The sequence below is a fragment of the Monodon monoceros genome, unplaced genomic scaffold (assembly GCF_005190385.1).
Source record: "Monodon monoceros isolate NGI ecotype Baffin Bay Population unplaced genomic scaffold, NGI_Narwhal_1 Super_Scaffold_20, whole genome shotgun sequence".
Classification (NCBI taxonomy): Eukaryota; Metazoa; Chordata; class Mammalia; order Artiodactyla; family Monodontidae; genus Monodon; species Monodon monoceros.
Window position 1 is genome coordinate 120676422 of NW_021703777.1, and position 12864 is coordinate 120689285.

General features: G+C 42.2%; 1 protein-coding gene across 1 annotated transcript in view; it reads left to right on the forward strand.

Annotated features, from left to right (window-relative positions):
• The first annotated feature begins 326 nt into the window (after window positions 1–326).
• Window positions 327–12864, forward strand: part of FAT4 (FAT atypical cadherin 4) — a 172267-nt gene continuing 159729 nt past the window's right edge. Inside the window, exon 1 of the mRNA XM_029235704.1 lies at window positions 327–6190. Coding sequence (XP_029091537.1) covers window positions 1019–6190 — 5172 coding nt within the window. The 5' untranslated portion in view covers window positions 327–1018. The remainder of the gene's footprint in view (window positions 6191–12864) is intronic.

Genomic DNA, 12864 nt, shown 5'->3' on the forward strand with positions numbered 1-12864 from the left:
GCTTCTGATTGGGGCCGCCGGAGAAGGAGCCCCCTGGCATGGTGAGGGGAGGGGACTCGGGGACAGCGCGCTGCTCCTGCCCGACCCCGGCGAGGCCGAGAAGAAAGCGGGACCTGCGCTCGATTTGGATGTACAAATAATGGGTCGGCAGGCGTCCCGACAGAGGTAAAAAAAAAAAAAAAAAATGCTGAGGAGCGCTGGATTTTGCCTGTGCCCGACTAAGGGCTCGAAGCCGCAGCAGGGGCGGCGGCGGCTCCTGCTGGAGGAGAAGGGACGGAGCTGAGCGCTCCCGGGTACCGGAACCTAGCGCCAAAGCGAGCGCTTGGAACGCAGTTTGCTAGCTGCCCGCCCTCAGACGCCGCCGCCTGGGCCTCAGCGGCCACTTCTGCAGCCCTGTTGGAGAGGCGTTGCAGCCTCTTTCTTGAGGAGAGGGGACTCGAGGAAATCCCTCGTCTCCAGCTTTTGGGAAAGCAATTTGATAATCTCCAGGTTCCCCCTCGCCCCCTCCCCAGTGCGCAGTTGTTCTTTCCACACACCGCTACGGACGTTTGTCCTTCCCTCTTCAGTTTCTTCGCCTTGGGTAAGTTCTAAAGTTTCTGAAGACAATTGTTTGCAATGATTCCTCATATACCTTAAGTACAGGCAACCTCTCCCAACTCACATCCACCCAGCCGAAAACGCTCAGACTTTCTGGATTCGAAAACAAAGTGAAGGGGGAAAATATAGGAGGTTTGAGAAACTTTTCTGGGGACTCGTCAACAAACAGGAGTGCCCCGAGGAATGCCCTGCCGCTTTTCCTCAAGGCATCTCTCCCGCGCTAAGCGTCCAGATGGCTACCTGGAGCTTTTTGCTGATGCGACTTGCTTCTGCTGGACTGGAGGTTCTTTGAAATAGCAGAGCTCCCAGACAGATACATCGGCTGCATGTTTGCTGGTGCCTACTTGATCCCTGTCATTATCACTCTTTTTTGCCTCACCTCTTCCTTCTCTTTATCACACCGTTCCAGGGAGCCAGGACCATGGACTTGGCAGCAGACAGGGGGGGCCGCCCGTGGCTCCCGCTGCCCACTTTATCATTATTTCAGCTCCTTCGCGTCTTTTGGCTGCTGTCACTGCTACCGCGGCCGGCCCGGGTCAGCGGGGCCGAGCAGCGCCAGGTGTTTGAGGTGCTGGAGGAGCAACCTCCCGGCACGCTGGTGGGTACCATCCAGACGCGCCCAGGCTTCACCTACCGACTCAGCGAAAGCCACGCCCTGTTTGCCATAAACAGTAGCACCGGGGCCCTGTACACCACTGCCACCATCGACCGCGAGAGCCTACCCAGCGACGTGATCAACCTGGTGGTTCTTTCCAGCTCACCCACCTACCCCACCGAAGTGCGAGTGTTGGTGCGGGACCTCAATGACAACGCCCCGGTCTTCCCTGAACCCTCGATTGTGGTCACTTTCAAGGAGGACAGTAGCAGCGGGCGGCAAGTCATCTTAGATACGGCCACCGACTCAGACATCGGCTCCAATGGTGTGGACCACCGGTCCTATCGCATCGTCCAGGGCAACGAGGCGGGTCGCTTCCGCCTGGACATCACCCTGAACCCGAGTGGCGAGGGCGCGTTCCTGCATCTGGTGTCCAAGGGCGGGCTGGACCGCGAGGTCACGCCGCAGTACCAGCTACTGGTGGAAGTGGAGGATAAGGGAGAGCCGAAGCGGCGGGGCTACCTTCAGGTAAACGTAACTGTGCAGGACATTAACGACAACCCCCCAGTTTTTGGTAGTTCCCACTACCAGGCGGGGGTGCCTGAGGACGCGGCGGTGGGCTCCAGTGTCCTCCAGGTGGCGGCAGCGGACGCGGACGAGGGCACCAACGCGGATATCCGCTACCGGCTGCAGGACGAGGGGACCCCCTTCCAAATGGACCCCGAAACTGGGCTTATCACGGTGCGGGAGCCCCTGGACTTCGAGGCCCGGCGCCAGTACTCGCTTACCGTGCAGGCTATGGACCGAGGCGTGCCTTCCCTCACTGGGCGCGCCGAGGCGCTGATTCAGCTGCTGGACGTCAACGACAACGACCCTGTGGTGAAATTCCGCTACTTCCCTGCCACCTCACGCTACGCCTCGGTAGATGAGAATGCTCAGGTGGGCACTGTGGTGGCTCTGCTCACCGTGACGGACGCAGACTCCCCCGCGGCCAACGGGAACATCTCTGTGCAGATTCTTGGGGGCAACGAGCAGCGCCACTTTGAGGTGCAGAGCAGCAAAGTGCCGAACCTGAGCCTCATCAAAGTAGCCAGCGCCCTGGACCGGGAGCGCATCCCTTCTTACAACCTAACAGTTTCTGTCTCTGATAACTACGGGGCGCCCCCTGGCGCAGCGGTTCAGGCGCGCTCTTCAGTGGCGAGCTTGGTGATTTTCGTCAATGACATCAATGACCACCCTCCCGTCTTTGCCCAGCAAGTGTACAGAGTGAACCTGAGCGAGGAGGCGCCCCCGGGAAGCTATGTGAGTGGAGTGTCTGCCACTGACGGCGACTCTGGTCTCAATGCTAATCTGCGTTACAGCATTGTCTCTGGGAATGGACTAGGTTGGTTCCACATCAGTGAACACAGCGGCCTGGTGACCACTGGGTTTGCTGGGGGCTTGGACCGTGAACTCGCTTCCCAGATTGTACTGAATATCAGTGCTCGGGACCAGGGGGTTCACCCCAAGGTTTCCTATGCCCAGCTTGTAGTCACCCTCCTGGATGTGAATGATGAAAAGCCAGTATTTACGCAGCTGGAAGGGTATGAGGTGTCTGTGGTTGAGAATGCCCCAACAGGGACTGAACTACTCGTGCTTGGGGCAACTGATGGGGACCTGGGTGACAATGGGACAGTGCGTTTCTCCCTCCAAGAGTCTGAGACTGACCAGAGGTCCTTCCGCCTGCATCCTGTGTCGGGGAGGTTGAGTACTATCTCCTCCTTGGACAGAGAAGAGCAAGCTTTCTACTCCCTGTTGGTTCTGGCCACAGATCTGGGCTCCCCTCCCCAGTCATCAATGGCTCGAATCAATGTGAGCCTCCTGGATATTAATGACAACAGCCCTGTGTTCTACCCAGTCCAGTACTTTGCTCATATTCAGGAGAATGAGCCTGGAGGTAGCTACATCACCACAGTGTCTGCCACTGACCCAGACTTGGGTCTCAATGGAACTGTCAAATATAGTATATCAGCTGGGGACAGGTCTCGGTTTCAGGTCAATGCTCAGAGTGGGGTTATTTCTACAAGAATGGCCCTAGACAGAGAAGAAAAAACTGCTTACCAGTTGCAAATAGTGGCTACCGATGGTGGCAATTTACAGTCTCCAAACCAGGCAATAGTAACCATCACTGTATTGGACACTCAAGACAACCCACCTGTGTTCAGCCAGGCTGCCTACAGCTTCGTGGTCTTTGAGAATGTGGCTCTGGGATATCATGTGGGTAGTGTGTCTGCATCCACCATGGATCTCAATTCCAACATCAGTTATCTCATTACTACTGGGGATCAGAAAGGTATGTTTGCTATCAACCAGGTCACTGGGCAGCTTACCACAGCAAGTGTGATTGACAGAGAAGAGCAATCCTTTTATCAGCTGAAGGTAGTAGCCAGTGGGGGCACAGTGACTGGAGACACTATGGTTAACATAACAGTTAAGGATTTAAATGACAACTCTCCCCATTTCCTTCAGGCAGTAGAGAGTGTGAATGTGGTAGAGAATTGGCAGGCAGGTCACAGCATTTTCCAAGCAAAAGCTGTGGACCCTGATGAAGGTGTCAATGGCATGGTACTCTATAGCCTGAAGCAAAACCCCAAGAACCTCTTTACTATCAATGAAAGGAATGGTAATATTAGTCTGCTAGGACCCCTGGATGTTCACGCTGGTTCCTACCAGATAGAGATCTTGGCATCTGATGTGGGTGTTCCCCAGCTCTCCTCTAGTTTCATCTTAACAGTTTATGTCCATGATGTAAATGACAACCCACCAGTGTTTGACCAACTTTCTTATGAGGTCACCCTTTCTGAGTCAGAACCTGTGAATTCTCGATTCTTTAAAGTGCAAGCTTTTGATAAGGATTCAGGAGCAAATGGTGAAATTGCATACAGCATTGCTGAAGGCAATACAGGGGATGCTTTTGGCATATTCCCAGATGGTCAATTGTATATAAAAAGTGAACTGGACCGTGAACTTCAAGACAGATATGTTTTACTGGTTGTTGCTTCTGACAGAGCAGTGGAACCCCTTAGTGCTACTGTGAATGTTACTGTAATTTTAGAAGATGTAAATGATAACAGACCTCTTTTTAACAGTACCAATTACACATTTTACTTTGAAGAAGAACAGAGAGCTGGGTCATTTGTGGGCAAAGTAAGTGCTATAGATAAAGACTTTGGGCCAAATGGAGAAGTAAGGTATTCTTTTGAAATGGTGCAGCCAGATTTTGAGCTGCATGCAATTAGTGGGGAAATTACAAATACTCATCAGTTTGACAGGGAGTCTCTTATGAGGCGGAGAGGGACTGCAGTGTTTAGCTTTACAGTCACTGCAACAGATCAGGGGCTCCCTCAGCCTCTCAAGGATCAGGCCACAGTACATGTTTACATGAAGGACATAAACGATAATGCTCCCAAGTTTTTAAAAGACTTTTACCAAGCGACAATATCAGAGTCAGCAGCCAACCTGACACAAGTTTTAAGAGTATCTGCCTCAGATGTTGATGAAGGTAATAATGGACTTATTCATTATTCTGTAATAAAAGGAAATGAAGAAAGACAGTTTGCTATAGACAGTACCTCTGGTCAAGTGACACTTATTGGCAAATTAGACTATGAAGCAACAGCTGCCTATTCCCTTGTAATTCAAGCAGTGGATTCAGGGGCAGTTTCCCTCAATTCGACTTGTACCTTAAATATTGATATTTTAGATGAAAATGACAATACCCCTTCTTTCCCTAAATCAACACTATTTGTTGATGTTTTGGAAAACATGAGAATTGGTGAACTCGTGTCCTCTGTTACTGCAACTGATTCAGATTCAGGTGACAATGCTGACTTACATTACAGTATTACTGGGACTAACAATCATGGAACTTTCAGCATTAGCCCAAACACTGGGAGTATTTTTCTTGCCAAAAAATTGGACTTTGAAACACAGTCTTTGTACAAATTAAATATAACAGCAAAAGACCAAGGAAGGCCTCCTCGTTCATCTACAATGTCAGTGGTTATACATGTGAGAGACTTCAATGACAATCCTCCTAGCTTCCCTCCTGGGGATATTTTCAAGTCTATTGTTGAGAACATTCCCATTGGAACGTCTGTCATTTCAGTGACTGCACATGACCCTGATGCAGACATTAATGGGCAACTCTGCTATACGATCATCCAACAGATGCCAAGGGGCAACCACTTTGGCATAGATGAAGTCAAAGGTACTATCTATACAAATGCTGAAATAGATCGGGAGTTTGCTAATCTCTTTGAGTTAACTGTAAAAGCCAATGATCAAGCTGTGCCTATTGAAACTAGACGGTATGCTTTGAAAAACGTGACCATTTTGGTTACAGACCTCAATGACAATGTTCCAATGTTTATATCACAAAATGCCCTGGCAGCCGACCCTTCAGCTGTGATTGGTTCTGTTCTGACAACAATTATGGCTGCCGACCCAGATGAAGGGGCAAATGGAGAGGTGGAGTATGAGATCATCAATGGGGACACAGACACCTTCATTGTGGATCGTTATAGTGGAGACTTGAGAGTGGCTTCAGCGCTGGTGCCTTCTCAGCTGATCTATAATCTCATAGTTTCAGCAACAGACCTTGGTCCTGAAAGGAGGAAATCAACCACTGAATTGACCGTCATTCTTCAGGGCCTTGATGGACCTGTTTTTACACAACCCAAATATATCACTATTTTGAAGGAAGGAGAACCCATTGGCACCAATGTGATATCAATAGAAGCAGCTAGCCCTAGAGGATCTGAAGCCCCAGTGGAGTATTATATTGTTTCAGTCCGTTGTGAAGAAAAAACTGTGGGACGTCTCTTTACTATTGGACGACAAACTGGCATAATTCAGACTGCAGCCATTCTGGACCGCGAACAAGGAGCCTGTCTTTACCTGGTGGATGTTTATGCCATAGAAAAATCAACTGCTTTTCCCAGAACACAGAGAGCAGAGGTAATGATTTTGTCATCCCTTATGATTATTTGTTGATGTGTTTTTTAGGAAGATCGTTCTCTTTATATTTACTTTCTATAGTAATTTACCTTTACTGTTGATTGTTCATTTTACTGACAGGAGCATATAAAAATGTTCTGTCACACAGACTAACAAGAATTACATGCAATTTAGCTTCAATCCTGATCAAAACCAAACAATGAACAGTTTTTACCTTATATTTCATCTCACACCATCATTTGTGTAATGCTAATGAGAGCTCTTTAGCCATTTCAGGAGTACAAAAAAAAAATTCATTTATCTAAGTTACATCACCACACTAAACTAAACACCTCACAGTAAGGAAGTCTACCAGAGAATGAGCAATTTCAGACTTAAGAAATCCGTATTCCAAAATGAAGAACTTTGGTAGAAATCAGCATTATAGCATGGCTTTCAAGGGGGAGTGGCTGTGGACTGACAGTTTACATCAGGACGGTATTAACTTTCACATCCTCAGCAGTCTTGGCAGTTTCTTTATAGACAGTGACTAATTTCAATGTGCTGGGCCAAGTTTGGGGAGATTCCTGATTTCATCTGCCTTCACATTTTAGGCACTATCTTCTGACTTAAAGTAATCCTCTCTCTTCCCTCTTGAACTAAAGCATGTAATGTGCTGTGAATGATCAGAGATTAGAAGCTGTTTCTTGAGACACAACTGTGTTGTTCAATGCCATGGTATAGGCACAAGTTGTTCTGTCTGCTGATGGGCAAGAAACTAGTGTTTCAAAACATAAGCCAAAAGATTTCAAGCTTGGCCTTTCCCGGGGTATATTTTTGGCTGTTACTACCTCAGTGTTTCATTGATTTGCTTTTTAATTGAACTACTTCCAATGCTGTTTTGATAATCAACTAGAAATGATATAGCTATACTCTGGAAAGCTCGTTTGCCATTTCCTAAGTTCTCTCTCCTCACTCCCTTCAAAGAGATTCTGGTGTCACTCAGCCAAAAACACAGAATATCAAGCGTGGTTTGTGATACTCGGCAGTAACCCAGACACAACATGCTAGTGAAACTGAGGCTCATGTGTTTGTTTTCTTGCTTTTTTTTCTTGTTTTTACAGAGGTGAGGGGTTTTCTTCATTTAAAAATGTTCATTTATTATTATTATCTTTCTGAATCCCCTGTGATTTTTTTCTCATGTTAGCTACCTATGTCTATTCTATGGATGGAACAGTATATTCATGGCCTAGAGGATATTAGAGATATAATTAGAGATATAATTCTTAATAGAGATATAATTCTTAGAGATAAAATTTTAAGTGGAATTCAGTTTTACCTTATACACATAGACCTGAAGAAACTTTTAACCCATATGTCCTCTTTTACCTAATTAGTTTTTTAAAGATCTTAACATAGGTCTTACTTGTTGAGCTATTTGGTTTAACTCAGGCTATGATTTACATGTAATTTTATTTTGATTTGGGGTTATTCCTCCCTTAAACCCACTCCCTCGCTCTACCTTCCTTCTCTGGAATTATTTCTTAGATGAAGAGATTTAAGCAGCTATTAAAAACAGGCAATTAAGTCATTCTAGACTTTAAATTTGTTAAACTGTAAAACAAATTATGTTATTGGTTGTTTGGTTCAATGCATTACATTTGCTCTTCAGTGAGAATAAATGTCCATTGTTTTCATTAGAAGATTTATTTAGTCTTATTATTTATCCATGAGATATGCAAAGATTAGCTTAGCTTAAATTTATTAAATAGTGCTGTTTCTGCATTAGGCACGAGGACTAAAAAATAATGATTATAAACCATTTTGTTAGGAATAGGGGATTATATGTCTGTTACTTTTTTTAACCTCAAATAGCACCAATATGAAAAGTTATTCATATTTACTGTAGCCTATTTAAAAATCTGGAGAGAATTCATCATGATGATTTTTTTATGAGAAAAAAATTGTTTGTCAGGGTACCTTCTGTGAACTGAAGTGCTGAAATTGTAAACCAAGTTTGAGTTCCCAAGCTCCAACCACTCCTAAAATTAAAAGCAAATGTGTTTCTCCAAAGAATATTGAAAGCAGTAGTTGGGAGCTAGAATTTCATATTATTATTGGTTGTATCTTCCAAGTGCATACAATAAAGTTTTTTTCCTTCTGCTCAAACAGTTAATTTACCATGATTCTGCAAAAAGAAGCTGTAAATTACCTCTGGTTGTCAGAGGTGATATTTCAATTGTTTGTTTCTAAGTGTAAACTTTGCTCCAATGCATTTTTTAACAATTTATTCATGTACACTGATAGGAGTCTGGGTTGCTTACTCAGGTTTCTGGCTAGAGTCATGGCTGATCACATTCCATGGACAAGCAGAGGGTCAGTGGGTAAAAGAGAAATGATTTAATCTGCATTCTTTTTCAAGCTCTGACACTTGTGTGTGTGGGGGAGGGGGGCGGTGCTGGGGACTTGGCTCTGATACTTCTCATTCCAGAGCTCTGTCCAGTTGTACACCTTCACTGCCCCTACCTGTCATAGCTAAAACTTTGGCATGGATGAGAGTGTCTTTGAAGGATGGCTTTTGTGTTGCAGACACAAGGTTTATTATCCTTTTATTTTATATCTTTGTATTCTAAGAAGAGTCTTGATTATGTTAGAATAGCTCATATACACTTTGTACCACTTTTTTAGGTTCAACAAAAGAATTGGAGATGTAGCACATCCATAAGCATTTCTCTTTTAATATGTGTTTTATGGGAACATGCAACTTAGGGACTGGGTTGGACTTCTTGAAGATCAAAGGCTTTGTCTCATTGGTCTTTATTTCTTTTATTTTTTACATCTTTATTGGAGTATAATTGCTTTACAATGTTGTGTTAGTTCCTGCTGTACAACAAAGTGAGTCAGCTAAGTGTATACATATATCCCCATATCCCCTCCCTCTTGAACCTCCCTCCAACCCTCCCTATCCCACCTCATTGGTCTTTATTATCTCCTAGTATAATATCTCCTTGATAATAATATCTCCTAGAGCCTGGTGTATAGTAGGTGCTCAGTACATGTTTGCTGAATGAGATGGTAGAAGAGCTAAGACTGGTGTGTGCATTCTTGTGCTTCAGGAATAATCAGCAGAGAGAAGCCGGGGGAATAAAGGAGGTTAGTAAATTTGATCTCAATCATTATTTGAACTAAGGACATAAAGACATACCAATTATGTCTGTTCTACAAATGAACTGAGAATTGTCAGAAGACTCAAAGAGGAAAGAGGAATTTAGGTGGATGGTCTCACATGGAACTTAGGGTTTAAATGGAGAGAAATACTGTATATGCTTCTAGGTTGCAGTTCTCAAATTTGTCTGTCGCAGGACCCCAAGAGCTTTTGCTTAGGTGTGTCTTATCTATTAATATTTATATTTTGAACATTAAAACTGAGAAAATTTTAAAATGTTTATTAATTTCTTTAAAATCACATTAACCATATAACATATTTTTATTTTATTTTATTAAAAGAACTTAATTTTGCCAAACTTAAAAACTAATGAAAAGAGAGACATTATTTTACATTTTAATAAATCCCTTTAATATCTGGCCTAAGAGAAGACAGCTGGATTCTCAAATCTTCTTATTCCATCTACTGCAATATGTTCTTTTGGTTAAAGTACATGAAGATAATCCGTTCTCACTCAGATAGACAAAGCTGGATAAGGGAAAGATATTTTGATATCCTTTTCAGATAATTGATGATTTTCTTTTGATACTACACCGGAATTCCACAACTGGCTGTTTCTTAAAACTTACTTGCAGTTAGGAATCTGGTACCTTACCATTGAACTTTTCATACTTCGTTGAATGAAAATACTGATCTATCTTGCATTCTGAATGGAAATTTTACCTATGTGTGACTTAGAAATATCAGGCATTGATCATTTGGAAAATACTGGTTATAACTGATAAGGATCTTATCAAAAGAGTCGTTAAATATATTGACTCACAACCTCATGGTGATGGTTTGAAGTTTTCCAAATTTGAATTTTCACTTGTAAGCTCAAATTTTATCATTAGTAATTAGTTAGTTGTTGTCCTGATGTATTAGGCTTCCTTTGTTCATTTTCAAACAAACAAAAAATTTCTGTCACATAGCAAATCTAAAAAAAGTGTAGTTTCTCTGTCAGTTGTTCTTTCAAGTAAAAATTGTATTCTGTAAGTAGAGCACCTAGTTCAGCCTTTAACTCAATCCATTACACACATGCTTTTCTTTGAGACTACTTACAGTGGTACAGATTAATGGTTCTTTGTGCACGTTTCACTATTTGTCACCCAAATATTGAAAAGACATCAGGATTTAATGGTCTAGATTTAATAATATTAATCATTTTACTGTTTCTTCAAGGAGAGTTCTTCAGTTTTTAAGTGAAACTGGCATTTCATTTTTACTGTGCCTAGTTAGTGAAGAATACAATTAGAGCTGAATACTTTGGAACTACTGCTTTGCTTCGTGCTAAGGCACCAGCAGTTTTACCTGCCCTTTGCTTTTGCACCTCTAGTGTAAATGTCAACATAGTGAAAAGGCAAACAGTGTTTTGTATAATTATGACCACAGTTTTTTTTATTTCCCAGGCATCTTTAATGGGTCTCTGGTATGCCTAGGGCCCCATGTTCCACAGTGGGAGAACCATTGGTCTAGGCACTGAGATTTTTGCAATTCATTAAAAAAAACAACAACAAAAAAAGCAACTAGAAATATTCTATTACAAGTGTGTTTAGAATGTTAAGTGAACAAATTGTGATTGCGTTTAGCTTAGAAATGAGTTTTAGCAATTGATAATAAATAAATTTATTCTACAGTGAAACCATCAAGAGTTCCAGGAGAAATGATGGAGGCGTTTGTAATATCAATACTGAATATCAAGTTTAGAAATGATTTTCTTCCAAAGGGTTTAGAAGAAGAGTTAGTGCACCTTATATTAAATGTATGTATATCTTGTGTGTCATTCCTCACAGGCAAAATATAAGCAACGGAACTGAATATTTAATAATAATGATAATAATAATAATTGTTATAAAATTGATTGCATATCACTATGTTCAGTCATTGACCTGAGTGCTAACTGTTTCTTTAGGGATTTTTATCATTTGAGCCTCAACAACAACTAACAACAACGTTAGTCATATCACTCCCACTTCGTAGTTGTGGAAACAGTCTCAGAAAAGTTAAATGATTTGCTTAGGTTCAGATTGATAGAAAGAAAAATCACATCCAGACTTGCGTAATCCATTATTTGTGTTCATAGCTACTGTCCTATAAAGACAGGGTAATCTGTGGTCTTTGTTAAGAGAGGGGCTTTTTTACTCCATAGATAAAAGTATAGATGTATGCTTTTGATAATCTTGTTTTCAAGATTAAAAACTCTTTGAAAAGTAGTATTATGTATTGTCTGAACCAAGAGAAGCATGACTTTTGCTGCCTCAATCAAGGCCATCAGCAGATGCTGTACATTCCTATGGGTCAGTTACTGGTAGCAGCAAGGATTCCAAGTTGAGGACCTGTGGAGGTGTTTTTGGAGCAGGGAAGAAGGGTGAGAATATGAGAGAGAGGCACTGGAGACAAAGGAAGCGCACACGTATATGCAGTGACCCTCCTAATTTACGGTACTGTACAGGTTGGAAACAGTTGCTGTACTTTATTTGTGGAGAATAGGTGGAGAATCCATTTTTGGATTTTCAGATGATAAGTCTTACTCTCCTAAGGAATAATGATGAAATTGTGTGGGTGGAGTGTGAAGATTATATTCAAAGGGGGAAAACATTTTCTTACTTCCTCGACTTTTGACTTCCACATTGTTTTTTTTTTTAAACAATCTATGATTATTTTCTGATTCTCTTTTTTCCCTGTTGGTATGTGTTTATTAAATTTATTAAACTGTGACTTAAAGGCCTCTATAAGTTTTTAAGACATGTATAAATGTGTATCACAGACAGGAATATTGATGGACAATTAAGCTCATGTTGCACATTTCATATATGGCTTCAGGATGCTTGATTTGGTCTCTCTCTTTTGTTGATATATTTCCATAGACATAGTTTATTTTCTGACAAAGTTATTGTTTATTTCTCTCTTTGCCTTTATTAAAACCCAAATTATTTTAATCCTTTATTGTTCCATTAGATTTTTGAGGCAACTACTCTAGGAATAGTTTTGAAAAGACATTTATATGCTTCATATTTTGTGGAATCAATTTTTCATTGCACTGTCTGCAGCTTGCACTTTGCCATCATTACAATGAAAAACTGCCAAAGAACCTCATTAGCTGTGAGGGACTGTTGAGCTAGTGACTATAAAGGATTCCACAGGCCCTGAGGTATGTCCTCTCTTCCAAGAATTAATATGTCTAAGGTTCAGCTCTTGATGAATATCCATGAAATTAGGTAGTATTCAGAATAAGGAGCTTGGGAGTGGAAATTGAAGAAGAGTAACTGGCAAGTGACATGGCCAACATGAATTAAAGGGTTTCTTAAAGCCTCCTAGATATGGAATATGGTAAATATATTCTAATGCTTTCAGGCTTTAAGTAGTCTGTGACAACAGCAGCCAATTTTAGTAGTACAATAAATAAGGAGGAGAGAGTATGAAGAAGGCAGAGAAGTGAAAAATTTTTAAACTTCTGTTAGACAAATATCATTTATAAAATATATACATG